Genomic DNA, 26,950 nt, shown 5'->3' with positions numbered 1-26,950 from the left:
ACCAATCAGAATTTTTTTTTTAAGTAAAATTAACATGTTGGAAACAGAAGGGAGGGAGCATGCTGTGCTGCCTACACCTAGAGCTCTAGTGTCTTCCAAATTGTCACAGCTTTTCTGTGCAACTTTGGCCACAGTACTTAATCTTCTGCCTTAATTTCCCCATCTGTAAAGCAGTGATCATACTTGGCTACGGCAGGATTGTTGTGGGGCTCAGCGGAGTCCTCTGAAGCAGCAAAATCCCCTGATGAAATTGCCCTAGCATGGAAATTGCTGTAATTATGGAAAGGGCCATGCCAATGCATTCGCTGAACAGGGTGGATGAGGCCTTGTGGGGCAGGAGCCGGTCTGCAGCTGTGTTCCTTCTTTCGCACCTCGGGGCGCAGTCAGAAGCGCTGTAGCCAGGCCTTTAGGAAGTGTGGGGGGGTGAGGGCCCTGTATTTACCCGACCCCCCCGTGCACGCTCTGACTGCACCCAGCCCCGCGCTGGCAGAAGCCATCACGGCGAGAGGGCCGCGCCTGCCTTAGCAGCACCCTGGCCGCGCGCGCTCCCGCGCACACACCCTCGCGCCCAGGCGGGGGAGCGCACGGACCGGCTCGCTGCGCTCCGAACGGCGCCGTTCTTCTGAAGCCCCGCCCCCTACCCAATCACTGTTTGTCGCCGGCTCCCCCCCTCCCCGCCCAGCGCGAGGGGGATGACGCAAACGCTGGCCCGCGAAGGGACTACAGCTCCCGGCGGCCCCTGCGCGCCCCGGTGTCCTGCCCGCTGAGCTGACGTCACCAACCGGGAGAATAAGATGGCGGCCGGCAAGGGGAAGCCTGTGACTGCCGCAGCGGCCGGGGCCCCGGCAGGCTACACGGGTAACGGGCTGGGGCTGTCTGTGGGAGGGGTGTAAAGGGGGGAACGTCTAGCCCGAAACCCCGGGGTCCCCCCGCCCCAGCGTAGCCACAGGGGCTGGTCAGGCCCAGCTTTCCCCTCACGCGCCGCCGGACGCGCAGGAGCCCGCTGGGCCCCGCTTCTTACACCCTCCGGCCCGCGCCGCCGCCGCCGCCGCCTGGCTTGGGCGCGGGTTGCTCCGCACGCTGCCGTCCCCGCGCCTGCCTGCCCCGCAGGGCACCGGTCCCGTGGCCCCCTCCCTGGCCTGGTGCCACAGCACAGCCAGACGCCCCAATGTCATGAGCAGGGATCCCTGTTTTCTGTGATCCCCCCCGGTCCCACGCCACAAAAAAATTCTTGGATTAAAAAACCATAAGTCTGTGCCCCCCCCCCCCGCCATGATTAAAATGAAACGCTGAGCTTAAGTTTCCCTAGCCACGTTATGTACAGGTATCAACTGAACACAATGTTTTACTGATTTATTTACAATTTTTAAACAAGCTGCCGTCAGTTATTACAATAAAATTAACAGACTTGCTCTCTGGCCGCCCAGCTCTGAAGGCAATACCATACCAAACCAACTTTATTTCTGTGCTGCTGGCGGCCATGCTGCCTTCAGAGCGGGGTGCCAGGCCAGCAGCTGCTGCTCTCCGCTCTGCCTTCGGAGCTGGGTGGCTGGAGGGTGGCGGTGGCTGGAGGGTGGCAGCTGCTGGCCAAGCACCCAGCTCTGAAGGTGGCACTGCTGCCAGCAGCTTTTCATGCTCTCCTCCCCTCCAGAATACATTCCAGGCACCCCACACACACACACCCCCACCACCCTGCAGTTTGAGAACCTATGGAATATGTGATACTGGTACTTCCAGTAAAATGTAGTTAATATATGTTTTTTTATTTTTTCACAAAATGTAAAATTTAAAGAGTCTGTAAAAATGCAAATTCTGTGTTTTTTCCATGGCAAATGGATTTCTAGGATCGCTGGTTATGAGTAAAGCACTTTGCACCTTGACACACTTTCCTGACTGGTCAGGACTGGTGGGTGTTGAGGGAGATCCAAAGATTTATTTGTGGGAGCCAGGTAGAACCTAGTTAGGCAATGAAGTCAGCAACTGATGGTGTTGCTTCCTAAAATGCTTTCTGGAACTTGATGCTCTGCTGAAGTCAGTTGCTGTAAATTGCTACATCTCTTTAAAATTGTCCCTTTTAGCCGTTCCAGTTAAGCTTTCTGAGAAGCAACAGTCACCTCACTACCTGTATGTGAAGGAGCACAAAGTCAGAGAAGGCACCGATAATACCTACCCTCCACACCGTACTCTCTTTGTCCTAAATATCCCCCCGTATTGCACAAAGGTAAGTTGTTGGTAGGGTTGCCAACTTTGGTTGGACAAATTCCTGGAGATTTCATCACATGATATAATCTTTAATTCCTGGAGACTCCAGGACAATCCTGGAAGACAATCCTAGTTGTTGGGCTGGAAGAGTTATGAAAGGAATATGTGAATGTGGTCTTTTTACTGGGGGCTGAAGCATAACCAGAAGAGCAGAGAGGGATGCTGTAACAAGTACCCGAACTCCTCACTTAATGTCATCCTGGTTAAGGTTGTTTTGTTGCTGATCAATTAGAGAACATGCTCATTTAAAGTTGCGCAATGCTCCCTTAGAACGTTTAGCAGCTGTCTGCTTTGTCCACTGCTTGCAGAAAGAGTAGCCCATTGCAGCTAGCTGGTGGGGGCTTGGAACCAGGGTGGACTGGCAGCCCCCCTATCAGCACCCCACTCCCCTAAATGCCCCGTGCGGCAGCTGCCCAGCAGGCTATTAATTGCCAGGCAGTTCAGCTGTCCCTCCCCCCTACTGCCATGTGCTGCTTCTGCCTTGGAGCTTCTCCTGGGAGCCTCCTGCTTGCTTGCAAGAGGGGAGGGGAGGGGAAGAGCGGTGCTAATGCCAGGGTGTCCCCCTCCCTCCACTCCTTTATCCCGTCCCCACAGAGCACGGGGACACACGATAGGGCTCAAGATGGAGGGAACTTGCTGATCTACTTAAAAAGGCAGTGTACTCAGAGTGGGGTCAGCATATTTAAAGGGGCAATGCGTCTCTCACACACGTGCATGCACACACACGGTGTGTCTCTCTGTCTCTCTCACACACGTGCACGCACACCATAGCACTTTGGAAAGTGGAGGGAGTGGTGCACTCCAGTGGTATAGTGTGGGTTCGTTAGCATGGGTTCAGTTTCCGCAGGGAATGTTTGCAGCCACTGCCATGCATCTATTGTGTTTCCTCCCTCCGTTTGTGCTGCCTTGTAGAGTGTGAGGCTACATTAACAGCAATGTGTTAACCCTTGAGGGCTCAGCCACGTGCTAGTTCATCATTTAGCAGTAAGGCATTCCCTGGGCAATATCCCACCCTCTGACTCCACTACCTCAACCAAGCTTCACAATAATCATTGCTATGTACAGTATTAAATTGTTTGTTTAAAACTTATACTGTGTGTGTGTGTGTATATATTTATTTATTTCTCTGGAACCTAACCCCTCCCCCCCCTTTACATTAATTCTTATGGGGAAATTAGATTCACTTAACATTGTTTCACTTAAAGTACCATTTTTCAGGAACATAACTACAACATGAAGTGAGGAGTTACTGTATGTTAGTACTTGTATGGGAGAGCTGCACGGTCCAAACGGTGGTGCAGGGAGAGGGTGACGATGACATAGTAAAGGTCGTGCTTCCCTCTGAGGCTTTGTCTAGAATAAGGAAAAATGTGTTTTGTTTGTTAGCTATAACCCCATTTGAAATGCCACTTGGGATCTAGTATAGATGCAGTTTAATACCTTTTAAACCCAGGTTAGCTAGTCAAAGACAACGATAGTGTGGAGCCAAAAGTTCACCTTGACTAGCTAACGAGTTTTTGTAAAATCACCCTTTGTCCTCGTTACTAGTTACAGGGGGATCACTGAAGCCCATGTCTGTCTTTCTTGCCTGTAAGAAAGATAAATTTGCCTGGTGCTCCTCCCATTTTGTGACAAATCCAGTAACCATGGGAAGTTGCCACAGATTTGCCCATGCAACCATCTCAAGGGAGCTGCAGTGCTTCTGGAGCTTATTGATTCTACTAGGGACTCTGTTACACCAGTTCCACAAGGAAACTGGTGTAAGCTTGTTCAATCAGCACAGAGGTGTAGGATATCATTGCATTTAAAGGTCCAACTGATAGGCCATCTCACTGACCAAAGGATTAGCGGGGCTTCACAGGAGCTGGGTTTGATCTTCATTCCAATCTCACTCCTAAAATGTGTCTGTGCTTCAAAAGTTTGTGCATGTTTTTTGGCCACGATGCAGCTACACAGAAGGATAAGCTGATACAGACACAGCTCAGGAGTTCTTGGCACTGTGTTCTGAAAATCTGCTGTGAGCAAATCTTTTCTAACAGTGATGAAAACATGTGAGTCCTGTGCTCACTATAATTTATCCCAGAGCAGTTGTATCACTATTTGAAAACAGGTACAAAACATGAGTGTGTGCACTCCCTTGTGGGCTGGGGGTGCTGCAGAGGCTAGGTCTGGCTCCTTAGTGGTAGGTGCGCTACCAGATGGGAGACCCAGGCGAGGGGGGCTTGCTCCTTGATCCACCAGTTGCAGGAAACATTGTGAGGCATCAAACTCTGCCTGTGAGGGGAATATCAGAGGGCTTCCTTGTCACTCAGCATTGACAGCTGCAGATGAGTACAGGGAGAGAGTTATAAACCATCCTCAGCTGGGAGGATGGTGATGGCTGCAGTGTGGAATCTTTGCAAGTAGGAGGGAAATGGGTACAGTGGAGTGGGTAGCCTCCATCTCCCCACAGGAGGGCACACAGGTGAGCCCTGGTCACTTTTCTCTCTCTCCCTTGTATTAAGGCATGTCTGTCCAGGCTGTTTTCTTGCTGCTCATCTGTCCAATCTGTGAACGTGTGTGAGAAACCGGGGCCACGAGAGAAACCAGAGGCGTCCAAGACCAAATTCTTCAATCTCAAGACAGTTCCGGTAAAGCTCAAGGGAGACTCTGAGAGGAGCAGAGGGAAAGGGGGCATGCTGTAGGAGCTAGGATGGGAAGAAACCTGAGGTGGTGGTGGTGAAAGAGGCCTCCTGAGGGATTCTTCAATTTTTTTTAACTATCTCCTGGCAACCCCAGTGCTGGCTGGAGCCTTATTTCTCTAATAAAGCTGCTCGTTCTGTGGAACTGCTCGCTCTGAGGGTGCTGATTGTCACTGACTGTACCAATGTGCTGCCTTTTCCCTAGGGATTCCGAGTGGCTTACGTGGTGTTTAAGAATCCAGCTGGGATACAGGCAGCCAAGTCCCTATCACTGCAGGGCCCTCTGATGATATCTTCAGAGAGTCACCCTGTGAAAACCGGTATCTGCAGTAAGTCATCTGGTGCTCTCCAGACTTGTCGGGGGGAGGGTATATTGGAGGGGTGTCTCATCTTGGCTATACCCCGTGCCATAAAAGTGCCATCCAGGTTGTGTGTCAATCACCCCTCAACAGTGATTCTCACGTGCCGCAGGTTGAGCTGGGAGTTGTCTAGCATTTCCCATCCCTTCTCCTTTTGTTCTGCATTCCCTGTATTCCTCACTCATCCCACATGGAGCGTCTCATGCTAGTGGGAGGACTTAGTTCCTGATCACAGGCTCCATAACCAGCTACTCTGGAAGGGGTGGGGAGGTCTACAAGGGAGTTGCAGTTGTCACCCTTGTATGGTGCCTTGGTCACTCAAATGGTTGTGCGGCCCTTATCCATAGTCTTTCAGTATCTTCTCTGGTTTGGGGGAGTTGGCCTTGACTTGCTTACAACTGAGAATGAGACTAGTCCCCATTCCTATGGCACCATGCATTGAAAGATCCCAGTGTGCTTTACTGACATGAATGAACTATCCAGCTGGGAGCACAGTCTATGGCAGAGCCAGGATTTCCTGTGCTTTGGTGGCTCCTCTTGCTGATGCTGACATCCTCACTTTATTTAGAATGATGTGATGCACTGTAAGGAGATGTTAGGTCCTCACAGCAGAGGATGTTAAATTTGACCTTTGAATGTTTAGGGCCCTGGCTGGCTTGTGTAGTGGGGCATGAAGCCACTCTGCTCTGACATGGGATTCGCCCTGGCCCTAGATGTGAATGGCTCTCCGCTATTCTCCTTTCATGCAGGCCAACAAACAGCTGTGAGAAGAGCTGGCAGGCATCAGCCCAGATCACGGTGAGAAAGGTGCCTAGGTCCCACAAACCACTGTGGCCATGTTTGTCACTCATTGGCTCCCTTGCTGGCTATCTCAGCAGGCAGGCCCTGGAGTAATGACGTGGAGACTGACCCCCTCTCTGGTCCCTAGAGTTGTTCTGTCCAGGGCTGCATTGAGGTATCTTGTTGGGGGTAGGCTCACTGCAGAGGCAGCCGCTGACCTCTTCCCTCCTTGTCTCAGAGTGGATCGCCAGTTATGCAGCTGGAGTGGTGGATCCGGCGGAGCTGAAGGCTGAAGTGGACACCTTCATGCAAGCCTATGATCAGAAAATAGCAGAGGTAGGAAGGGCTGATGAGATAAACCAGGCATGTGCTTTCTTAAAGGATTCTCTGTGCCTTGCAACTCCTTGGGGATTGTCATTGCTGACTGGCCTGTTCCTGTTCGACAAAGCAGCTCTTTGTGCAGCAGCAGGAATGCCTCAGTCTTCCAGTATGTCACATGCTGTCGTAGAATCAAAGAATATCAGGGCTGGAGGGGATCTCAGGAGGTCATCTAGTCAAACTCCCTGCTCAAAGCAGGGCCAATCCCCAATTTTTGCCCCAGATCCCTAAATGGCCCCCTCAAGGATTGAACTCACAACCCTGTGTTTAGCAGGCCAATGCTCAAACCACTGAGCTATCCCTCCCGTCAGTTTGTCCGTGCTCTTTATTGGGGTAGCTGGCTGGGCAAGGCCTCCTGTTCGGGCCCAGGGTTGCTGTCTCCCAGTTGCTGGCAGGCAGCGCCCAGGCACTAGGTCTGACCAGGTTCCATTACCCTCCCCACAAGCTGTGGTATAGTTACCACAAACAGACCAGCTCTTGGATGACCCACTGGCTGGGATTGTAGTGCTCACATCCTCAGCCACTTTGCATCACAATTCTATAGCTCCCCAGAACACCACCCTGGGCCTTCTTGCATGGCAGAGCAGCAGGTGCTGGGATTCTCCACGCCCTTGGGGTGTGAGGGAGGTGTTTGCTGGGTGACAGCCTCAGGAAGCTGTTGTGGAATGGGACCAGTTGGCTCATGACAGGTTTGGACTAAGCTGCATTTTCTCCCTCATTCTCCTCACGTAGGAAGAAGCCAAAGCAGAGAAGGAGGAGGGTGTTCCAGATGAGGAGGGTTGGGTGAAGGTGACACGGAAAGGCCGAAGGCCTGGACTCCCCCGGACAGAGGCTGCCAGCTTGAGGGTGCTGGAGAGGGAGAAGCGAAAAAGAGCGCGCAAGGAGCTACTCAACTTCTATGCCTGGCAGCATCGTGAGACCAAGAGAGAAAGTGAGTTGTGTAGGCAGGGGGTGACTATCTCCTTGTTCCCAAGCGTCACAGTCTGAACACCCTCCAGTCTGGGTTGTTTTGTCACCAACACTGTGATGGGTGAGAGTGGCCACCACTGCTCTCCCGAATTCCAGGCACAGCTGCAGGACAGCCAGCAGCACCACTTCAGGCTGCGATCCTGTCAGATCTTGGAAGCTAAACGGGGTTGGTTCTCTGGTCAGTATTTGGATGGGAGACCTATGAGGAAAACCCAGAGAAGTGGTGTTGATTCAGATGGTCACATTTTCCCCTTCCTAGTTAGTGCAGAAGTAATACCAAGCAGAGTGTTGTGGGGTGCTTAGGTTGCTGTCTGAATGGGACATGATCATGAGATCCTTGCTGTCTTGTTCTTCTTGATTTGATTCCATGCTAGTCTTTGTAAGAACATGTTTGCTATAGCCTCTGTCTCCTTTCCAAATTCCTGTTTAGGTGGCTGTGTTCTCAGTTCCCCCTTGAATTGCCAATGAATATAATTTTCACTGGCTGCGTACAGGCAACTGTATAAAAGTAAACAGTGTCATGGTCCACCCCAGATGGAACTGCAGCGCAGCGGTAGACAAGTGAGTCCCTGTATATGCAGCACCAAATTCAGCACTGATGCAACGGGAATTGCATCCACTTAACTTGAGTGGCTGAGCCTGCTTGTGCTGGGACTAAACTTGCTTCCCAGTCAGTAAAGAGCTTTTGAGAGCTGCCAGGGTACAAAGCTCTTGAGAAAGGTAAATTTGTTGCTCTTGGTAATGTGGTCATACCCAACCCCCCTCTTCATCCTTTCAGACATAGCCCAGCTGAGGAAGAAGTTTGAGGAGGACAAGCAGAGGATTGCACTGATGCGGGCCCAGCGCAAGTTCCGGCCATACTGAGCCACTCTGGGCGCTGCCACGTCCTTGGATGTTTCCGCGGAAGGGTGCGTTGAGAAGTTTACAGACGGAGCACGTTGAGGGGCCTCTAGGAAGTGCAGTGACACCGATTTGTTCCCTCTGCTGTAACCTGGGCCCTAAATGGGAAATCCCTGGTGGTTACAAGTGGTGGGTCGGGTGGAGGTCTTCATCTGCTGAACATGCCTCTAGTGGCAGCAAGCCCAGCACAGAGACTCCAATTAGCATGACTCATGTGCAGTTCACAGGCTGCCGCCCCTCCTGTAACCAGCCTTCATGTTTTCTCTTAGTGCACTGTCTCCTCTGGACACCCGTTATACCAGATCCCCCAGTAAGGGACGAGACCCACCCCCACTCCTGGATGACTGCAGGGGGACTGCTGCTGAATCAAAGGCAGCAGAAGTCCACTGTACATGAATTGTAAATAAACTGCCCTTTTCCTATGTGCCGCCCTATTGCCTTTGTCAACCCTCAGCTCGCAGCTCTCCACATGCCTGCTTGAGTGGATGACAGGGCGGGAGGCCAAGCTAGTGTATTGCCTGCCATGGTGAGGCTCCTCCCCCTCTCTCACTGAGATGGGCACTTGTGACTCAGGGTTTGGGCAGAGTTGCTCTTTCACAGAAACTGCTCTTGTTTGGAAAGTCGGGGGAGGGGACGTGAGGGCTGGTGGTTGCAGGGGGAAATGCTCCTGTCCCCCTTAGGCCTTGCCCTGTGGCAGTTTTTCAGAAACAGCTGGGTGTGAGCACTGTGCTGGTGCTTACAGGCTCACAGGGCAGGTGCTCCTGCTTCCCTCCCTGCTGTCAGGGATGTGGAGCACTAGAGTCCCCCATGGGCCTCCTGCTTGTTGCCTTTAGGGTACTGAGCTACTCTGGCTTTTCCTCTGTTTCAGTAAATTCACAAGAAAACAGTGTCAAAGCATCTCGTGTTTCTGACCAAAGGGCTGGTGCTTGAGGAGGCCTCGCTGTAGAGCTTTGTCTGGGGGAGGGAACCCCTGCAGGCCCATGATTCTCCCCCTACAAGCCCCTCATACCCTTTCTTTCAAATAAGAGTGAATCTGTTTTAACAGTCCAGGTCTCTTTTGGAGAAGTGGCCCCCTTTATTACAATTAGGCTATTGCTTGGTTAGTGCATGGGAAGAGTGTGACCTCTTTTGATCACCTCTGGGGTCATTTACAAGCTAATGGATAGCTCAGCTTTGAGTAGATGCTAGAAAATGCATCACAATGGCTGCTGCTCATAGCTTAACTCTGTGTATTCCTACAGGGTTGTCTGTCTCCCTCAAACAATGCCACCCTTTACTCCCATCGTAATACCAGATCGTGGCTTTTTGCTCAAATGCTGTACTCTCCTCAGATGCCCCTGACACCTGCCTTCTGGGAAAGGGCAAGCTGCAGCAGCCTTTCCCAGTGCAAGAAGTGCTCTGGTGTCTTGGCTCTGCATGAACATTGATTCATGGAACTCAATTAGTCTTGGTATTCTTTCCTCCAACCCCCCCGTATCTCTTGTAACTTGCTAAGGAGCAGAACCTGCATTGTGCACCCAGCAGCTGAGACTGCAGCTGGTGCCAGAATAAATTCATGTCAGTCCTGGCTAAAATGCTCAATGAAATAAGAGCGATGCAGAATTGTTGTAGGAGGCAGTTACAGGGTGAAGAGAGGTGGAATGTCATACAATATCAAAGAACTCACTTGTGTATAGATATAGTGTTTATGTATATCATAAGCTGTCAGTAGTGGTGCCTGAAGTGCCTGGTTTACCCCTCCCAGTCCTTTCCAAGGCAGCACATCATCAGAACAAAGCAAGGGGGTTTGCTTCCTGCTGATCAGACTGCACCAGGTTTAACAGGAAAGCGGACCTTAAATCCAGAAGCTGCTGCTGTAACCTGTGAAGTGGAGGCATGAGGAGGAACTCCTCCCCATCTCCTTTTGAACACAAAACAATTTGCGCCACTCTTCTTTGAGAAGAGTCCTCAGCGCCTGTTTGCTTAGACAGGTTCTTTTGCCATTCCAAGCCACTGGGCTCAAAAGGATGAAAACCATATAATGAGGAAAGCTTTAGGGTCCAGCCAGGTAACGGTGTGGTGTTGTCTCATCTTGCATGCAAGACTATTAAGCTCCTTGTCCTCTTGTCACTGCTGCTGTCTGCCCTAGGAAGCTGGGAGCCAAGCCCTGATGCAGGAATCCAGGCTACAGCCTGGCTTTGGAGTTCTGTTCCCTCTTTAGGAAGATGTTGATGAGCCCAGCCACTACTTCAGGGTCATTCAGGTGGACAAAATGATTACCAGTCACCTTGGCTAACTGAAAGTGCTAGAGAGAGGCAGAGAGAGAACACGGAGACGTGAACTGGAGGAAATACTTTTCCTGTTGCAGTGAGTTCTACAGACTGCGTGGAGATCATCAAGCTAAATGCTGAGGCTAAATGCTTTTCTTGAAGAAAGGGATAACTTCATTAGCAGATGCTGTGGACATGCAAATTAAAATAAGCATAATCATCTCATTCTGCAAGGTTGTCAAATGATCAACTGAGTTGGACAGGGAGATGGCTTCTGCAATGAGCGGTACTAAACATGGGGACAGAGGCTGCAGTAGGGGCAGGCAACTGAGGCAGCTGCTTAGGGCAGCAGATTCACCGCATGCTGGGGTGTAATCTGCCCCACACTAACTGCTGCGGTGTGGGCTGTCTGTGGATCCTGCATCCATTACTGGTTCCTTAAAGCACTTTGATCTTGTCTGGTTTCAAAGCAAAGATCAAAGCACATTAACAAACTGTTAATGCATGTCAGCAGCACCCTGGGCACATTAGCACATGAGCCACGGACCATGTAGCTGGAGGGCTCATCTTAGCCCCTGGTGGCCTGTCCCTGGATGAGCCAAAGAATGAGGGGGCCCCCAGTGACAGGTATGTGGCACCCCCTGCCTGCCCCTCCTGTCCTAGTATCCTGTTCCTCTCTATCCTTGGTGTCTACTCCAACCCCAGATACCCCTGCCCGCCTGGGATCCTGCCCCCATTTTCCCATATCCTAACCCCCCCACCATCCTAGCCTTCCTGTCCCTGATCTCCGTCCTATGTAGCTAGCCCATCTTCCACCTGGCATTCTGCCCCCTATCTATCCCAGCTCATCTGCCCCCATAAGCACTGGAGACAGAGGCCAAAGAGCTTGCCCTGAGGCACTTTTAAAACCTGGCTGGGCTGGAGCAAGCTGCAGCCTGGCCTGGCTGACCTCTGGGTCCCACTCTGCTTCATGCCAGCAGCTGAACTCTCACCTGCTGGCTGCTGAAAGGGCACGGTGGCTCATCTGGGAAGCAGGTTGGATCCATCACTCAAGGGCCTCAGGATTGCCAGCTGGGAGGGTGAAGTAGGGGCTTCAGACTGGGGGGCTCCCTCAAAGGGTCCAGGATGGTCAGGGCTTCGCTCCCCGAACTTCCTTCCAATTTCCAAGCCCTTGATCCCCTGGGGTCTGTCCCTTTCCCCAGTCCTCCTTACCTGCTGAGGTTTGCCCCACCTCACCATGTCCTCCTACTCTCCCCACCTGCCCCAGGAGCTGCTCCCTGACCCTGTTTTCCTACCCCACCCTCCATACCCCATTTGTCTCCTCTCTATCCTGGTCTTCATAGAATCATAGAAGGTTAGGGTTGGAAGGGACATCAGGAGGTCATCTAGTCCAACCCCCTGCTCAAAGCAGGACCAATCCCCAATTTTTGGCCCAGATCCCTAAATGGCCCCCGCAAGGATTGAACTCACAACCCTGGGAATCTGGGAACCCTGGGAATCTGTCTTCACAGATGCCCAGGTCCTGGCCTCCCAGTCCCACTCATCCAGACTCCAGTCTCCCTTTATTATCCCCCACCATTGTTTGGTCTATGCAGCTCTCCCATACAAATACTAACCTACAGTAACTTCTCACTTAACGTTATAGTTATGTTCCTGAAAAATGCTACTTTAAGCGAAATGATAAGTGAATCCAATTTCCCCATAAGAATTAATGTAAGGGGGGGGGGCTAGGTTCCAGGGAAATATATATATCTATACACACACAGTATAAGTTTTAAACAAACAATACAGTACACAGCAATGATACATTGTTCCACCCATGTACTGCATACTCCCATGCCCCGTGCCTTCATGTTGGGAGTCCCCACTGGCCTGGTGCAACTCCCCCTGAAACGTAGGGTTCCCTTTGGATTGACACCCAGAAGGGTTTGCTTGGGGGAGGGCGGATGGATGGACCCCTATGCCACGAGTCCCAGCACACGGTGCTCTCAGCTAGATCCCTAACGCAGGGCTGCTGGTTCCTCAGGATGGGAGAATCCCAGTGCTGGATCCTTCCAGGGCAGCCTATTTATGGAGGAGCACACTGCTTTACGTGTTGCACCGTGGCCCTGAAAGGGGGGGGGGGGGTCAGTCAGGAAGTTGCAGGGAGTCACTCCTGTCTCTGCATGGGGTGTCCCCTTTGAAATGTGGGTGCTGTTCCAAAAGAGTCCTTTAGGTCCTACACATCTTTATATCAGACCCTGGGCTGGGGTCACTTACTCATCCACCCACCCAGGCCAGGGCTATAGCCAGGCTTAGCCCCAGAGGTTGATCCAATGCATGTAGACGAGACTTTACCTTGTGCCCTTATTTTCAATTTTTGTGCCTAAATGGGGGCTTCCCCCTTGCCCCCCTCACAAGTTCCCTGCTGTGGGCTTAGCCTCATCAAAAATGGTACAAACCTGGCTCTGCCTATGTTAAGGAACTGTAACCATGGGGTAGGTGGAGCACTGATGTAGTGCCTAGGGTGGCAGATTGTCCGACGCACCCTCTGAGGGGGCAGGGGATCTCCTTCATTTGAGGCATCAGGCTGCTGGTGAGGGTGGGAATAACTGGAAGTGGAGAAGGACTTGGCCTCGCAGTTGCTAAGTGGGGCAGCCTAATGCTTCAAATAAAGGAGACAACCAGAACGATGAAGGGTGTGAGCTTAAGGCACTAAAGCTAGTCCAGTAGAACTCCCAAGGTGGATGCTTATTTTGGAATAAGAGTGTCCGACTCCAGAATGCTATTTCCCTGTGTGCACAAACCCACAGTGACTGGGCATGTCTGGCTGGTGCTTGCTCTCACCTTCAGGTTTGACTGGAATGCTTCCTGCAGGGGCTTCACAAAGTACCGGCTCATGTTTTCAGCTTCAGGATTAAATATTCCATCCTGTGCTCTAGAAAACAATCACAAAGTTCCATGTAACACACAGTGTGTCTTGGGCCACATCTCCACAGATCTTAGCTGCTCTCCTTCCCTGAGATGCGAATCACAGAGACCAGACACAGTCAGAGAAACTGAACCAGCTCATCTTGCTTTCCAGAGTCACATATGTGTAGGCTGGGACTGGACTATATGACTGTGTTGTGGACACCAAGGGTTAGACTCACTTAGTTGAGTGAGAAGAGGAAGGACCAAACTCAGGGGTCCATTATCTATCAAAGCCCCTGCTGAAAGAGTGGATTGATCATGGTGCATAAGCTCAGGAAATTACCCTTCCCAGGGCTCAGTTATGTGAAGGTCAAGTTCTTAGGAGAGCCAAGGCCAGGACAGCTTTGCTTAGGGTCTGAAACCCAGCTTAATTGGTGCTTTCACCCAAGCAGCCCTTCCATCTCTCCCTGGTGGCTTCCCCTCCTCCCCCTTTGTGCATGTGCATGTTTGGTTTTATCCATTAAACAATCCCCGGCATTAGCCTCCTCTGGCCAGTAGGGCACAAGGGGCTACAAGAGCAGCCAGTCAGGAAATGCAAACACAGACAAATTAGAGAGAACAAAACAAACCCCACAAACAAGTCCAGTTTTTCACAGTTTCCCAGTTTTAACGATTATGGGAGGCTGTAACACTGCATTTCTTCCACAAGGTGGTGCAATGTGAGATTACAAGTCCTCTCCCGCCCCACATTTTCAAGATGTCTCCAGAATGTTCTTGGTTTCTACTGGATCCAGAAGAAACAGCTAGACACTTAAGAACATGTTCTCCTGAGGTAAAAGTGCCCAGGGTTCTATTTCTGTAACAGAAGGAGGCTAAGCCAGCTCTGCAGTTAGTTTCTCCTCCTCCATTTCCCCCCTCAACTTCTAGTGGGGTTTTATTTTATATTTTATAGAGGTGCTCTGAGGTCCCAATCGGATGAGAGACAGGTTAAGTGGACATGACATCAGCCCTGCAGATCTTGTCCTTTAAGAAGAGGAGCAACATACAGAAGTGAGCAGGGGAATATAATGTTTATAATTTACTTGTTTTGCCTTGTTTAAATTATCATCAGTTTATGCCCAGCTGCCTCTTCTTAGAGGAGCTGTGATAAAAGCGGGCAATTGAGAGCTTTGAGGGAGGCAGTGGTAATAGTTTTAGATTAGTTTTGGGGATGGGTTTTCCAACCCTGGGAGGAGTGGAGATACGGGTAAGCCAGGCTAGCCTCACTGGTGGAGAGAGAATTAGGCAATGAGAAGTAGTTAAAGGCAGAGTTTTAAAGACCTTCTCAGGTTTCTTGATATTATGATATTAAGTTCCTTTGTAAAGCATTTAAGATCTACTGATGATGAGTGCTTTATAAAAGAGGTAGGTATTATTATAAGGAGATCCACTTCCGAGCTAACTCCTTAGTGTCTCCTTCTTGGGTTGCCTCATCCTCCCTCACTATTAGTTGGTACAGTATAATCTATATACTTAGGGCCCAGTTGGGCTCCCAGTGACATGAATATCTCTGTCATACACTTCAAGGGGAGCAGTGCTAGGTCTTCAGTGTGCTGTCTGCCACCTGTTCTGAGTTTAACACCAGCTCCTCTCCGAAAGCTTCCCTTGTGAGACATTGCCATTGATCACAGCAATAAGCCATCACGGGGGGCACCCTAGCAGGTTATTGCACCAGCCTCAGATGTCTGTGTGTGTCACCTAAACCTGAGAAATGTACTGACACCCTTCTTTCATACACACCTGAGGGTGGCTTATTGCTATTAGCGTAGGGCCCAATAGTGTTATTTAACTTTATTACCCGCACTTTGTGTCTGCATTGCCGTGTTTAGTGCCTCCTCCCCTTATGAAAGAGATCCCCGTAGAAGGATAAGAAAAGAGAGAAACAAACTTTCCCCTACTATTTTGAAAATATTATTATTTGTATTACGGTAGTGCCTAGAGTAAAGTTGATAGTTCATTGCCATAATGCTCTAGGATGCATGCAATCCAGACTGGATGAGAGCTGTGTGCTTATTTTTCTTGTTAAAGGCAGACTCCAGAAAGCAGCTCTCCTACTCAGCCATTTTAGAATCTTTGGTCATTTCACACACACACACACCTGCTCTTTTATAAATCAGGCTTCTCCCACTGTTATTCCAGCCCACTCATGCGGTGCCAGGGTGAACTGGGAGTTGGGTTGGGTTGGATTGAGAGGAGGAGCAAGCTGGCAGCAGAGAGCAGCAGGTGGGAGTGAAACATACACACCACAGGAATTGAGCAATGTTATACAATGGGTCTTTCCACTACAAGTATTTCTCTCTCTCGCTCCCATTTCTGAGCAGGGTAACAAAGGTTACAGCATAGGGCCCACATTAGTGACCCCTTGGGAGCCTGTGCACACAAGTGCACAATACAAGCTTTGAAAGACCCAGTGAGCAGGAGTCTCCAAGAAAGTGGGGAGAATCCTGCAGAAGGGGAAGAAAGCCTGAGCCTTGGGACAAAGGATAAGAAAATCCACCTTTAACAGGAGTGATGGTGGCAGCCCCTTGCATGGGTTGGGAAGTGCAGGCTTCCCGTGGGGTAGATGATCAGAAGAAGCATGAATACTACACTGGGGGTTCTCTCTGACAGTCTAGAAACTCTCCCTCCCTGAGTGTCCAGCAGTGCTAGCCAGTTGTGAAGGGCTCCTTGACTCAGCTTCTTCCTGTTAGTAATGAGTAAGGCTGTAAGTCTGTCATGGAGGTCACGGATTCCATCACTTTCGTGATTTCTGCAGCAGCTGGTGCTGGTTCAGGGGCTGCCTGAGCCAGGCAGCCTCTGGGCCAGCAGCAGTTTGGGTGTGTGGGAGGGGGCTCCAGACTAGGGGCAGGGGGTTGGGAAGTGGGGGGTGCTTACCTCGGGGTCGGAGGCTCCCCAGCTCCCGCTGGCATGGCCCTGCAGCTCCTAGCCAGAGGGGCCAGGGGGCTCTGCCCGTGCCCGCAGACCCTGCCCCCGCAACTCCCATTGGCTGCTGTTCCCAGCCAATGGGAGCTGCGTAGCCGGCACTTGTGGTGGGAGCAGTGCACAGAGCCCCCTGGCCCCTCCACCGCCTAGAAACTGCAGGGACATGGGGAGCCAGGTAGGGAGCCTGTGAGCCCAGCCAACCCGCCCCCAGTAGGGGCCCTGGACTGTGTGCCACTGCCTGCCGTGCCCCCCCACCCCCACCCCACCCAGTGGGGGTCCTGGGCCACCACCCCCAGCAGTGCCCCGGACCCCCCTTCCCCCAGAGCCCCCACGGGCCCCTGGCCCAAGTTTTAGTTAGCGGTATATAGTAAAAGTTATGGACAGGTCACGGCCTGTGCATTTTTGTTTACTCCCTGTGACTGTCCATGACTTTTACTAAAAATACCCATGACTAAAACGTAGCCTTAATTATGAGGGATCAGCAAGCAAGAGAGAACTGGTGTCCATGCACTTTTCTGTAGGTGAACACACACCTGCCGTGGAGTAGGTGAAGGAACCCATGGAAGGGGAATGAGGCTTGCTCCAGGAAGTGAGACTACCGCCCTGTCAAAAGCAGCTGAGCAGGGGGCTAGCTTTGTTTGTGTTTGGCAGGGTGTCATGGAGCTGTTATACACCAAGCTTATTTAATTCCTATCAGTATTAAATCCTTAACTCTACTATCCACACATGGAAAGGGTTTTTATTCACACCTTCCCTGAAGTGCACACACACCCTGGGCGTCGGCAAATGGAAAGGGGCCGATGGTAGGTATTGATTATGCTTGTGCTTCACTCACATGATCATTAGGACACTGGCCTGGATTTTTCTCAAGAAGCTCACAAATTGCTCCAGAGTCAGGGGGTCTAGATTGTGCTGCAGATGCAAAGACAAATGGAGACACAGCCATCAGTAAATTCCAGGGGGGCGGGGTTGGGGGGCAATGCACTCCCCGGTTGGCAGGGAATCTGACATTTGACACTACACCCTATTGGCTATGCTGGGGCCTGGGTGGGGCTTACCATCAGTGCAACAGGGTTTTGCAGTGTGGGTCTAGATTGCAGGGCACATACTGACATGCACACTAACTTTAATCTAGCTAGTGTGACTAAAAATGCAGGGAAGATGTGGCTGGATCTAGACTATTCTCAAATTGCAGTGGGGGAGATTTAGGATGGATATTAGGAAAAACTTTTTCACTAGGAGGGTGGTGAAACACTGGAATGCGTTACCTAGGGAGGTGGTGGAATCTCCTTCCTTAGAAGTTTTTAAGGTCAGGCTTGACAAAGCCCTGGCTGGGATGATTTAATTGGGAATCGGTCCTGCTTTGAGCAGGGGGTTGGACTAGATGACCTCCTGAGGTCCCTTCCAACCCTGATATTCTATGATTCTATGACACAGACAGTGGCGCAGGCTGTACAAGCCAGTCTCTCCAAGGAAACTTTGCCACTTATATAACTTAAAACTGGGGCGAAAGCACTGAACAAGCCTGGGGCAGGGGTGCTGGAACAATTTGTATAGTGGGGGTGCTGAGAGCCATTGAATCAAACTGTAAACCCTGGATATAATAGAAACCATACCCCTAGTTCCAGCACCTATGGCTTGGGGTTTAGGGTGGTGGTAAATGGAACCCAGATGCAATGTGACCTAAAACGGGAAGGTCTTTTCCCTCTCAGCAAAGGGCCCCGTCAGAGTAAGGGGCAAGAGAGAACGTCAGCACTCACCTTAAGGACTCTCATGTCTCTGTTATACACCAGGCCTGGGAAGAAAGGAGAGAGTGTTATTTACACCCCATAGGGTAGGAATTCACATGGGGTTCCAGCTCCCCCTCTGCTTTTTAGCTACCCAGGATCATATCTAGGGGGAAGGGGAGGAACGATGGATTGGAGGTTTCTTCTTTTTTCTCAAGTGTTAAATGAATCAAGCTCCATGGCCTGAAGGGAAAGGTGGGCTTGGACCTCAGTTGTCAGGTACAGGAAGCTCCACCCTCCAAATGTAGTCACTCTTTCAAACCTCAGGGGCTCTTCACACCCAGGCTACCCCAGGCCTTGGGCGTAGGCCAGGGAGCAGATGGCACTCCCCATGCCTTTAAGCCCAAAGGCAGCATGGCTCTGTAGCCAGCTGGCCATCACTTCCCTGAGCAGCTGAGGCATCTCACCTCCCAGCACCTCAGTCGCTCCTCGCTGCAGTAAGATCCTCCCACTCTCCTCTGTCAGGTGACTGTTGGCTTGTAATAGCCTGGGGAAGACACAGCATGTGCTGTTGGAGAAGTAGGGGGTGGAAGGCATCAACAGAGAGGATGATAGAGAGAGACGAGGTGGGAGGCAAACAACCTAACTAGGAAGAAGAAAAGGAGTACTTGTGGCACCTTAAAGACTAACCAGTTTATTTGAGCATAAGCTTTCGTGAGCATCCGATGAAGTGAGCTGTAGCTCACGAAAGCTTATGCTCAAATAAACTGGTTAGTCTCTAAGGTGCCACAAGTCCCCCTTTTCTTTTTGCGAATACAGACTAACACGGCTGCTACTCTGAAACCTAACTAGGACAAGTGACAGTAGTTCAGCTCTTGCACATTAGCCAACATATTCCAGTCCCACAGGAAGCAGGAGGCTGGCAGTGGGGTACAAGCCCCTGCTCAGATTCTGGAAGAAAATGAATTATGGATTTTGAAGGGAGGGGAAAGTACAAAGGGGTCAGCTGCATCTCATGGTTCTGGCCCCCAAGAATTCTGTCCAGGAGAACACCCACCTACTGCAAGAGCTCTGTGAGAGCAGAGGTGGCACCATCTCCAACAGAGACCAAAGATGGGGCGGGGGGGGGGACGACACCCACCTCTGCAGCGCTTCTTGGGGACTGCGTACTTTAGGGGGCTGGGGCTTGTTCTCCTCCAGACTCAGGAGACTTTCAATCACCTTCCTCTTAGAGTCCAACCATGTGCCACTTTCCTAGAAATCAGAGATGGGGACAACAGAAGTGATTTTATGTTTCTATAGCACCTTTCACCCTGAAAGATCTCAAAGCACTTTACCAACTACATACAGCTCATCTGAACAACCATGGATGCTGGGGTGGAGTGAATGGCAGCACTATACAGCAGTGGAAGTGGTGATCAGGGAAGGACAAATTATTGCCAAGGACACTACTCCTCTTACGAACAAAATACTATGAATTCTTTAGTATCTCACCTCTGACTTGGATGGCTCATCTCTAGAGGGAAGAGGAGAGTTCAACGTCCTTTCCCTCCCTAATCCTGGGCCTTTGTCCTGACCCTGCCAGCAAGAGAGCCAATTAGTGGTGATGGTCATTGGTGTGCGGTGAATGCCTGTCCCACTAGGAACTGGAATGAGATCCACCAAATCCTTTCCAATGACTATTTTGGTGACCTATGTGAAAGGAATGGCCCTAAGGTGACATTGTCAAAGGGCCTCAGAATGGTCCCCATCTGTACAACTTCGTGCATGTATAGACAAGTGGAGAATTTACACCTTCAGAGCCCATTTGCGATTAACCTGCACTTCACTGTTGTGTCCAGATGGGTTTGGAACAAGTAAATTCTGCCCTGGCACAACTGACTGAAATTTGAGCATGCAAGGGATTGTGTGCGCAGAGGCTTGGTCTTCACTTAAAAGTGATGTTGGCAAAGCTACATCAGTTGGGGTGTGAAAAAAACGATACCCCTGATTAGCATAGCTATGCCAACAAACCTCCCAGTGTGGACACAACTATGTCGATAGAAGAGGGCTTCTGTCAACATGGCTAATGTTGTCAGGGAGCTGGTGTTCCTACTCTGAAAGACAAACTCCCATTGGCGTATGCTACGCCTACACTAAGTGGCTGTGCTGACATAGGCTCTGTACTATAGACATACCCGGAGAGAGGCTATGTTTCAAAAGTGTTGCCAACTCTCACGGTTTTGTCAAGAGTCTTGTGATAATTCTTGTTTTCCTTAAAGCCCCAGCTCCTGGAGCCAAGTGGCTATGTGAAGATTTCAGTCTTTGTTCTTAAAGAAAAGTTTCTAGCCCTTGTGGTTGTGGAAAAAGCTTCAAAATGTGACACACACACACACACACACACACACACACACACACACAGTGCAGCCTAAAAACTCAGAAAGCAAAAGGCAAATAAAAAACACCAAATCTATTATTTTACATCATCCCATGATTCTAAAGCCAACCTCATGGTTTTTGGTGACTTGTGATTTTTGAACATTTGGGGTTGGCAATATTGAATCTGATCAGATTGGAACCACTGAACTAGAAATGAAAGTCTTCATGCCCCATCATCAGTTCCCTGAGCCATCCAGCCCTGGGACAGTCTGCTACTGTGTTTGTCCAGGGCCTAGCACAATGGGGCCCCATTTCTGGTTAGCCCTTAGGTACTACCCTAAGGAACATGATTACGAATAACAAACAAGAGCATTGTTTTTTCACTATGAACTCCTGAAGCCCCAGGCGGCTCCAGACATTTATTGTTCATTTAGATCTGTTCTGACCAGCACTGTGCCTGGGGAAAAGATGGGAACTGTTCTAGTTGTCTTACATCTCTCAACCTCTTGTTCCTTTACCCGCTGCAATCGGAAATGGGCCCATGACCTCCTGAAGGGAAGACCACTGAGAAACATGCTCCCCCAGTGGCAGTACAAGGAATGAGCCTTCTGAGGGGGTTTGCTTTACCGTGTCGTTTCTCTCTTCTGTGTCTGCCAAAGGGAAAAATCTAACCTGAGGAGCTGGGAAGAAGCCATAAGATTCCACCAGGATCAGCTTATCTACCATCTCAGGGAAAATGCAGGAGAACTGGAAAGAGTCAGAAATATTGTGAGAAGGAGGAAGAGAGAAGGGTCACGTTCTTAGCTGGCCCAGAATGTACACAATTCTCTTAAGTGTCCTGTATCGGGAGGGGCTTCCTCTCATCTTTGACACAAATTTGTTTCTGTCCCATGCAGGCTGCCCCTTAATTCCCCCAGCCTATAGGAGTCATCACCCTTCCAGCTGAGTCAACCCCATGAATAAAGGCTGCTGTACTCACCATTCCTGCGACACTTCCACCTGTGAGAGAGAGGACCACACTTGGCTTATATACAGTAAAGACAATACAGGGCAACACCCTTCCCCAGAGTGACAACTACCAGGAGGGTGCCTGGGAGATTTGGTGGGGTGGCCTAGAAGCGCTCACTTGACAAGGAGGCAACAATCTCACCTGAGGTTTGAATCCCAAGCCACAGGTCAGTGAGTCTCCCAGCAGGGGGCACTGTAGGAAGTAGGGCAGGGATACTGGCTGTGGGGGAGTTCCCTTCAGACACCACACCCAGTCTGCCTCAGCGGGAAGCCCGGGCTAGTGGGGAGCTGCCAGCAAAAATGGTACAGTGCTTTGGGACCAGGGAGATGTGGTCACAGAAGGGATAGATCAGATCTGGGGTGTCAAACCCACTGGGGAGAGGAACATTTTTAATTATGGTCCGTGGCCTGAGGGATAAGTTATGGGATACTTGATCCCCTCAATTCACAGCATTTCTCCCACCGATGGCAATCAAGGATAGAATATGGACTGTATGTCATAACAGTGAGGATATCAGGAAGTCCTGTTAGTTACGTTCAGCATCACTCAGGGGGAGAATACTGTCACCTTTATGCCTCCATGCTTCCTTCGTGTTCCTTCCCTTTCCTGTTCTCCTTCCCTTTGTATCTCCCCTTCTTTCTCCAGAGGAAAAATGAGAAGGAGGGAGAAGAAGGAGCCGTTCCTTTCCTGCAGCATGTCTCAGTTCCCCCATGAACTTCATACCCACCCCATTTCCCATCCCATCTGACAAAGGGCTAGTCTACACTGGCAACGCAGCAGCACTTTAATGTGCCTTGTATGGTCGCAGCAGAGCGCTGGGAGAGAGCTCGAAAAAAAAAAAACAACCTCCATGGAAGGCGCAGCTCCCAGCGCTGGGGCACTGTCTACACCGGCGCTGTACAGCGCTGAAACTTGCTGCGCTCAGGGTGGTGTTTTTTCACAGCCCTGAGCGAGAAAGTTGCAGCACAGTAAAGTGTCAGTGTAGACAAGCCCAAAGTGATGAGCAACTAAAGAGTTAGTGATATGTAAAGTGTCATCCTTAGGATTTAAAGTTAACATCCTGATGAGATCAATAAGAGGGTTCCAGGAGGTTACACCTCACAGAGCCGTTGTTTCAGGCTCTCTGCCAACTCAGGAAGACAGCACTGTGTTGATCAAAACCCACTTTGCATTTTGACTGTTTTTCTTGTACTCAAGAGGCCTAGAGTTCTTTTTAGTCATTTAGTTCTTTTTAAAGGAGTGCTTAGATGATCGTGTGTAATTCGAATGGGGTGTTTGCCACATAATTGCATCAAGTGGGGGGGGGTGCTCGGCATTTTAAGAGAAAATACTGCAGTCTATTCTCTCCCAAAAGAAAGTGATGCAAGTTAATCATTCACCAATGTTTGCTGGTGTCAAACTGCCATTGGCACAAGAGTCACTTACCCAAACTGTGGCCCATCAGAGTAAATCGACTCCACTTCAAGGCTAAAAAGATAAAACATTGGTTTCAGAGTAGCAGCCCTGTTAGTCTGTATTCGCAAAAAGAAAAGGAGTACTTTTGGCACCTTAGAGACTAACAAATTTATTTGAGTATAAGCTTTCATGAGCTACAGCTCACTTCATCGGCTGCATTCAGTGGAAAATACAGTGGGGAGATTTATATACATAGAGAACATGAAACAATGGGTGTTACATACACACTGTAACCAGAGTGATCACTTAAGGTGAGCTATTACCAGCAGGAGAGTGGGGGGAGGGGAATCCTTTTGTAGTGATAATCAAGGTGGGCCTTTCCAGCAGTTGACAAGAACCTCTGAGGAACAGTGCGGGGTGGGGGTGGATAAACATGGGGAAATAGTTTTACTTTATGTAATGACCCATCCACTCCCAGTCTCTATTCAAGCCTAAGTTAATTGTATCCAGTTTGCAAATGAATTCCAATTCAGCAGTCTCTCGTTGGAGTCTGTTTTTGAAGTTTTTTTGTTGAAGTATTGCCACTTTTAGGTCTGTAATCGAGTGACCAGAGAGATTGAAGTGTTCTCCAACTGGTTTTTGAATGTTATAATTCTTGACGTCTGATTTGTGTCCATTTATTCTTTTACGTAGAGACTGTCCAGTTCGACCAATGTACATGGCAGAGGGGCGAACAAACAAACATTTTCTTTGTTGCGACTTCTGGGTACTCTTCTGGCTCTAGACTATCCCCGATAATGTCACGGCTAACCTGGTGGCTAAACTTTATGATTTTGCCCTCACCCGTAACTATTTCACATTTGGAGACAATGTATACCTTCAAATCAGCGGCACTGCTATGGGTACCCGCATGGCCCCACAGTATACCAACATTTTTATGGCTGACTTAGAACAATGCTTCCTCAGCTCTCGTCCCCTAATGCCCCTACTCTACTTGCGCTACACTGATGACATCTTCATCATCTGGACCCATGGAAAAGAAGCCCTTGAGGAATTCCACCATGATTTCAACAATTTCCATCCAACCATCAACCTCAGCCTGGACCAGTCCACACAAGAGATCCATTTCCTGGACACTAAGGTGCTAATAGGCAATGGTCACATAAACACCACCCTATGCCGGAAACCTACTGACCGCTATTCCTACCTACATGCCTCCAGCTTTCATCCAGACCACACCACACGATCCATTGTCTACAGCCAAGCTCTGCGATACAACCGCATTTGCTCCAACCCCTCAGACAGAGACAGATACCTACAGGATCTCTATCAAGCATTCTTACAACTACAATACCCACCTGCTGAAGTGAAGAAACAGATTGACAGAGCCAGAAGAAAAGGAGTACTTGTGGCACCTTAGACTAACCAATTTATTTGAGCATAAGCTTTCATGAGCTACAGCTCACTTCATCGGATGCATACTGTGGAAAGTTTAGAAGATCTTATTATACACACAAAGCATGAAAAAATACCTCCCCCCACCCCACTCTCCTGCTGGTAATAGCTTATCTAAAGTGATCACTCTCCTTACAATGTGTATGATAATCAAGGTGGGCCATTTCCAGCACAAATCCAGGGTTTAACAAGAACGTCGGGCAGGGGGAGGAAAAAACAAGGGGAAATAGGTTACCTTGCATAATGACTTAGCCACTCTCAGTCTCTATTCAAGCCTAAGTTAATTGTATCCAATTTGCAAATGAATTCCAATTCAGCAGTCTCTCGCTGGAGTTTGGATTTGAAGTTTTTTTTGTTGTAATATCGCAACTTTCATGTCTGTAATCGCGTGACCAGAGAGATTGAAGTGTTCTCCAACTGGTTTATGAATGTTATAATTCTTGACATCAGATTTGTGTCCATTTATTCTTTTACGTAGAGACTGTCCTTTTATCTGTTGGAGAATGTAATGCGCGGGGGGAGAGAAAGAATAAAGGGGAAGGTGGAAAGCTGACAGGCAGAAGCCTGTTAGCAGATGAGCCGTTTGCTTGCTAAAAGCTGTGTTCTGTCTTGTCGTTGAACCGCCACAGTTCTTGACGGCTTGTAGTCCATCTTTGTGTGGAATGTTGGTGTAGAGGGCTTCTACATCCATAGTGGCCAGGATGTTGTTATCAGGAAGATCACCGATGGATTGTAGTTTCCTCAGGAAGTCAGTGGTGTCTCAAAGATAGCTGGGAGTGCTGGTAGCGTAGGGCCTGAGGAGGAAGTCTACATAGCCAGACAATCCTGCTGTCAGGGTGCCAATGCGTGAGATGATGGGGCGTCCAGGATTTCCAGGTTTATGGATTTTGGGTAGCAGATACAATACCCCGGGTCGGGTTTCCAGGGGTGTCTGTGCGGGTTTGTTCTTGTGCTTTTTCAGGGAGTTTCTTGAGCACATGCTGTAGTTTCTTTTGGTAACCCTCAGTGGGATCAGAGGGTAATGGCTTGTAGAAAGTGGTCTTGGAGAGCTGCCTAACAGCCTCTTGTTCATATTCCGACCTATTCACGATGACGACAGCACCTCCTTTGTCAGCCTTTTTGATTATGATGTCAGAGTTGTTTCTGAGGCTGTGGATGGCATTGTGTTCTGCACGGCTGAGGTTATGGGGCAAGTGATGCTGGATTAAATACAGCAGCAGTGATGTTTTGCAACTCACCACTTCTCTACACACAGGGACCTAAAGAGAGCCTTTCTGATGTTTTGCTTCCTCGTCAGGAAATAGGATGGATTAATAGGCCAGGTTTAGAGGGACCAACCTCCTCCTGCCTCAGCTTCTCACTGCCTGTGAGCTGGTACCAGGCAGTTCCCTTTGGCTCACAGATCTCAGCTGCCACAGCTGTTCCCATTCGGGGCAAGTCCTTGGGACCATCAATCAGACAAAGGAGCCTGGCTGTGTTCTGCACTGTAGGAAAAACGAGCCTCTGAATGCTCTCCTGTGGAGTATTCATAGGGAACAGGGCAGATGGGGCCGTGGTACAGGGGAAGGACTATTACTCTTAGTGAAATTCCATGGCATAATTCAGCATGCCAGGATCCTAAATCACATGATGCATTTTCATAACAGCCCTTTAGGTTTGTGGAAATCAGTCTGGAAGTTACAGCCCCATCCATCCTGCTCCTAGAAATGTGCCCTGGCATGTTCAAGACAGGGTTTGCATTGCAGCACTTCAAAGGAAAGTGGTGTGTGCTCCTTCGTCTCTGGGGAGATGGATGGTGGCACTGAGCAGCAGACAGCTGCTTTTCCAGTTCCACTACCAGGCAGGAAATTGGACCAGGTGGCGCGGAGGATTTGCAGAGTCCTGGTCACGCCTGCTTTTGTTTATGGCTGACCCTGTTGTAACACACAAAAACGGACTCCATGCACCCACTGATGAGCCACAGAGAAAGGTATGGTAGGAAGAATTTAGAGACTCTTCTAACACTGGTCTGAGCCGGGGAGCAGAGCACAAACTGTTGAAGCCTGGGGGCGGGTTGGTAAGAGGGAGTGAGCCTGGCAGTAAGTACACAGATCCATCGGACACATCAGCAGGTCAGTAACTGCTGCTCTTACGGGGTTTTATTTCTATCACATGGTTTCATGTTTCTCACTCTGGAGAAAGTGTCAGAAACTGGGCTCTTCATCCAGGCTGCGGGTGCAGAGCGCCACTCTTGGGTGCTGGTGGACCTCCAGCTCTTGAGAAGGGACCCTCTTGTGCCTGCACCTTGGTTGCTGAGGGGTCTGGCTCCTGCTGCAGTCAAAACTCAGCTCCTGACTGGGGTCCCATGGTGCCTGGAGCCCAGATAAGCAGCATTATCCCCCCTCTGCACCTAGTGCACTTTCTGGATGAAGTGCTCTTTGAGGGAGCCTGGGGCTCAGTCTGGCTAAAGCCAAAGTCAAGAAGGAGTCTGGCCTAGGGGACTATCCAGAGGATGGATCATGGTGAGGCCAGGAGGAAGCAGAGGATAACTGGTCACTGCTAGGGTGCCTGGGGAGGAGGGGACAGGAAGGGGGAG

At 50.0% G+C, this 26,950-nt stretch overlaps 2 protein-coding genes across 9 annotated transcripts in view; one reads left to right on the top strand and one right to left on the bottom strand.

Annotated features, from left to right (window-relative positions):
• Nucleotides 1-756: 756 nt before the first annotated feature.
• Nucleotides 757-26,935, top strand: RRP7A (ribosomal RNA processing 7 homolog A). Of its 2 annotated transcripts, XM_084617248.1 has the most exons (8): nucleotides 757-858; nucleotides 2,079-2,221; nucleotides 4,767-4,892; nucleotides 5,149-5,272; nucleotides 6,321-6,418; nucleotides 7,193-7,391; nucleotides 8,208-8,337; nucleotides 23,614-26,935. In XM_084617248.1, the coding sequence occupies exons 1-7, from the start codon at nucleotides 795-797 to the stop codon at nucleotides 8,291-8,293; spliced, it is 840 nt and encodes a 279-aa protein (XP_084473374.1). In that variant the 5' UTR covers nucleotides 757-794; the 3' UTR covers nucleotides 8,294-8,337; nucleotides 23,614-26,935. The 2 variants fall into 2 exon arrangements, with proteins under 2 accessions (XP_084473374.1, XP_084473373.1); XM_084617247.1 differs by lacking the exon at nucleotides 23,614-26,935 and having other exon boundaries at nucleotides 8,208-8,751.
• SERHL2 (serine hydrolase like 2) overlaps nucleotides 1,345-26,950 on the bottom strand; it is a 30,007-nt gene continuing 4,401 nt past the window's right edge. For 5 of the 7 annotated variants that reach the window (XM_084617242.1, XM_084617243.1, XM_084617241.1 and 2 more), the window contains exons 5-14: nucleotides 22,951-22,992; nucleotides 21,496-21,515; nucleotides 21,189-21,263; nucleotides 19,653-19,736; nucleotides 19,300-19,412; nucleotides 18,626-18,705; nucleotides 18,192-18,226; nucleotides 17,267-17,343; nucleotides 13,405-13,495; nucleotides 9,996-10,613 (exon numbers count right to left, since the gene is read on the bottom strand). In XM_084617242.1, the coding sequence (XP_084473368.1) occupies nucleotides 10,494-10,613; nucleotides 13,405-13,495; nucleotides 17,267-17,343; nucleotides 18,192-18,226; nucleotides 18,626-18,705; nucleotides 19,300-19,412; nucleotides 19,653-19,736; nucleotides 21,189-21,263; nucleotides 21,496-21,515; nucleotides 22,951-22,992 (737 nt within the window). In that variant the 3' untranslated portion in view covers nucleotides 9,996-10,493. Of the gene's footprint in view, nucleotides 2,123-9,995; nucleotides 10,614-13,404; nucleotides 13,496-17,266; nucleotides 17,344-18,191; nucleotides 18,227-18,625; nucleotides 18,706-19,299; nucleotides 19,413-19,652; nucleotides 19,737-21,188; nucleotides 21,264-21,495; nucleotides 21,516-22,950; nucleotides 22,993-26,950 lie in introns of those variants that run through there. The other 2 variants (XM_084617246.1, XM_084617245.1) reach the window with 2 other exon arrangements.

Source organism: Lepidochelys olivacea (genome assembly GCF_965140295.1).
Source record: "Lepidochelys olivacea isolate rLepOli2 genome assembly, chromosome: 1".
Taxonomy (NCBI): Eukaryota; Metazoa; Chordata; order Testudines; family Cheloniidae; genus Lepidochelys; species Lepidochelys olivacea.
The sequence above is the reverse complement of the archived record's forward strand: the minus strand, read 5'-3'. Positions and strand labels throughout refer to the sequence as shown.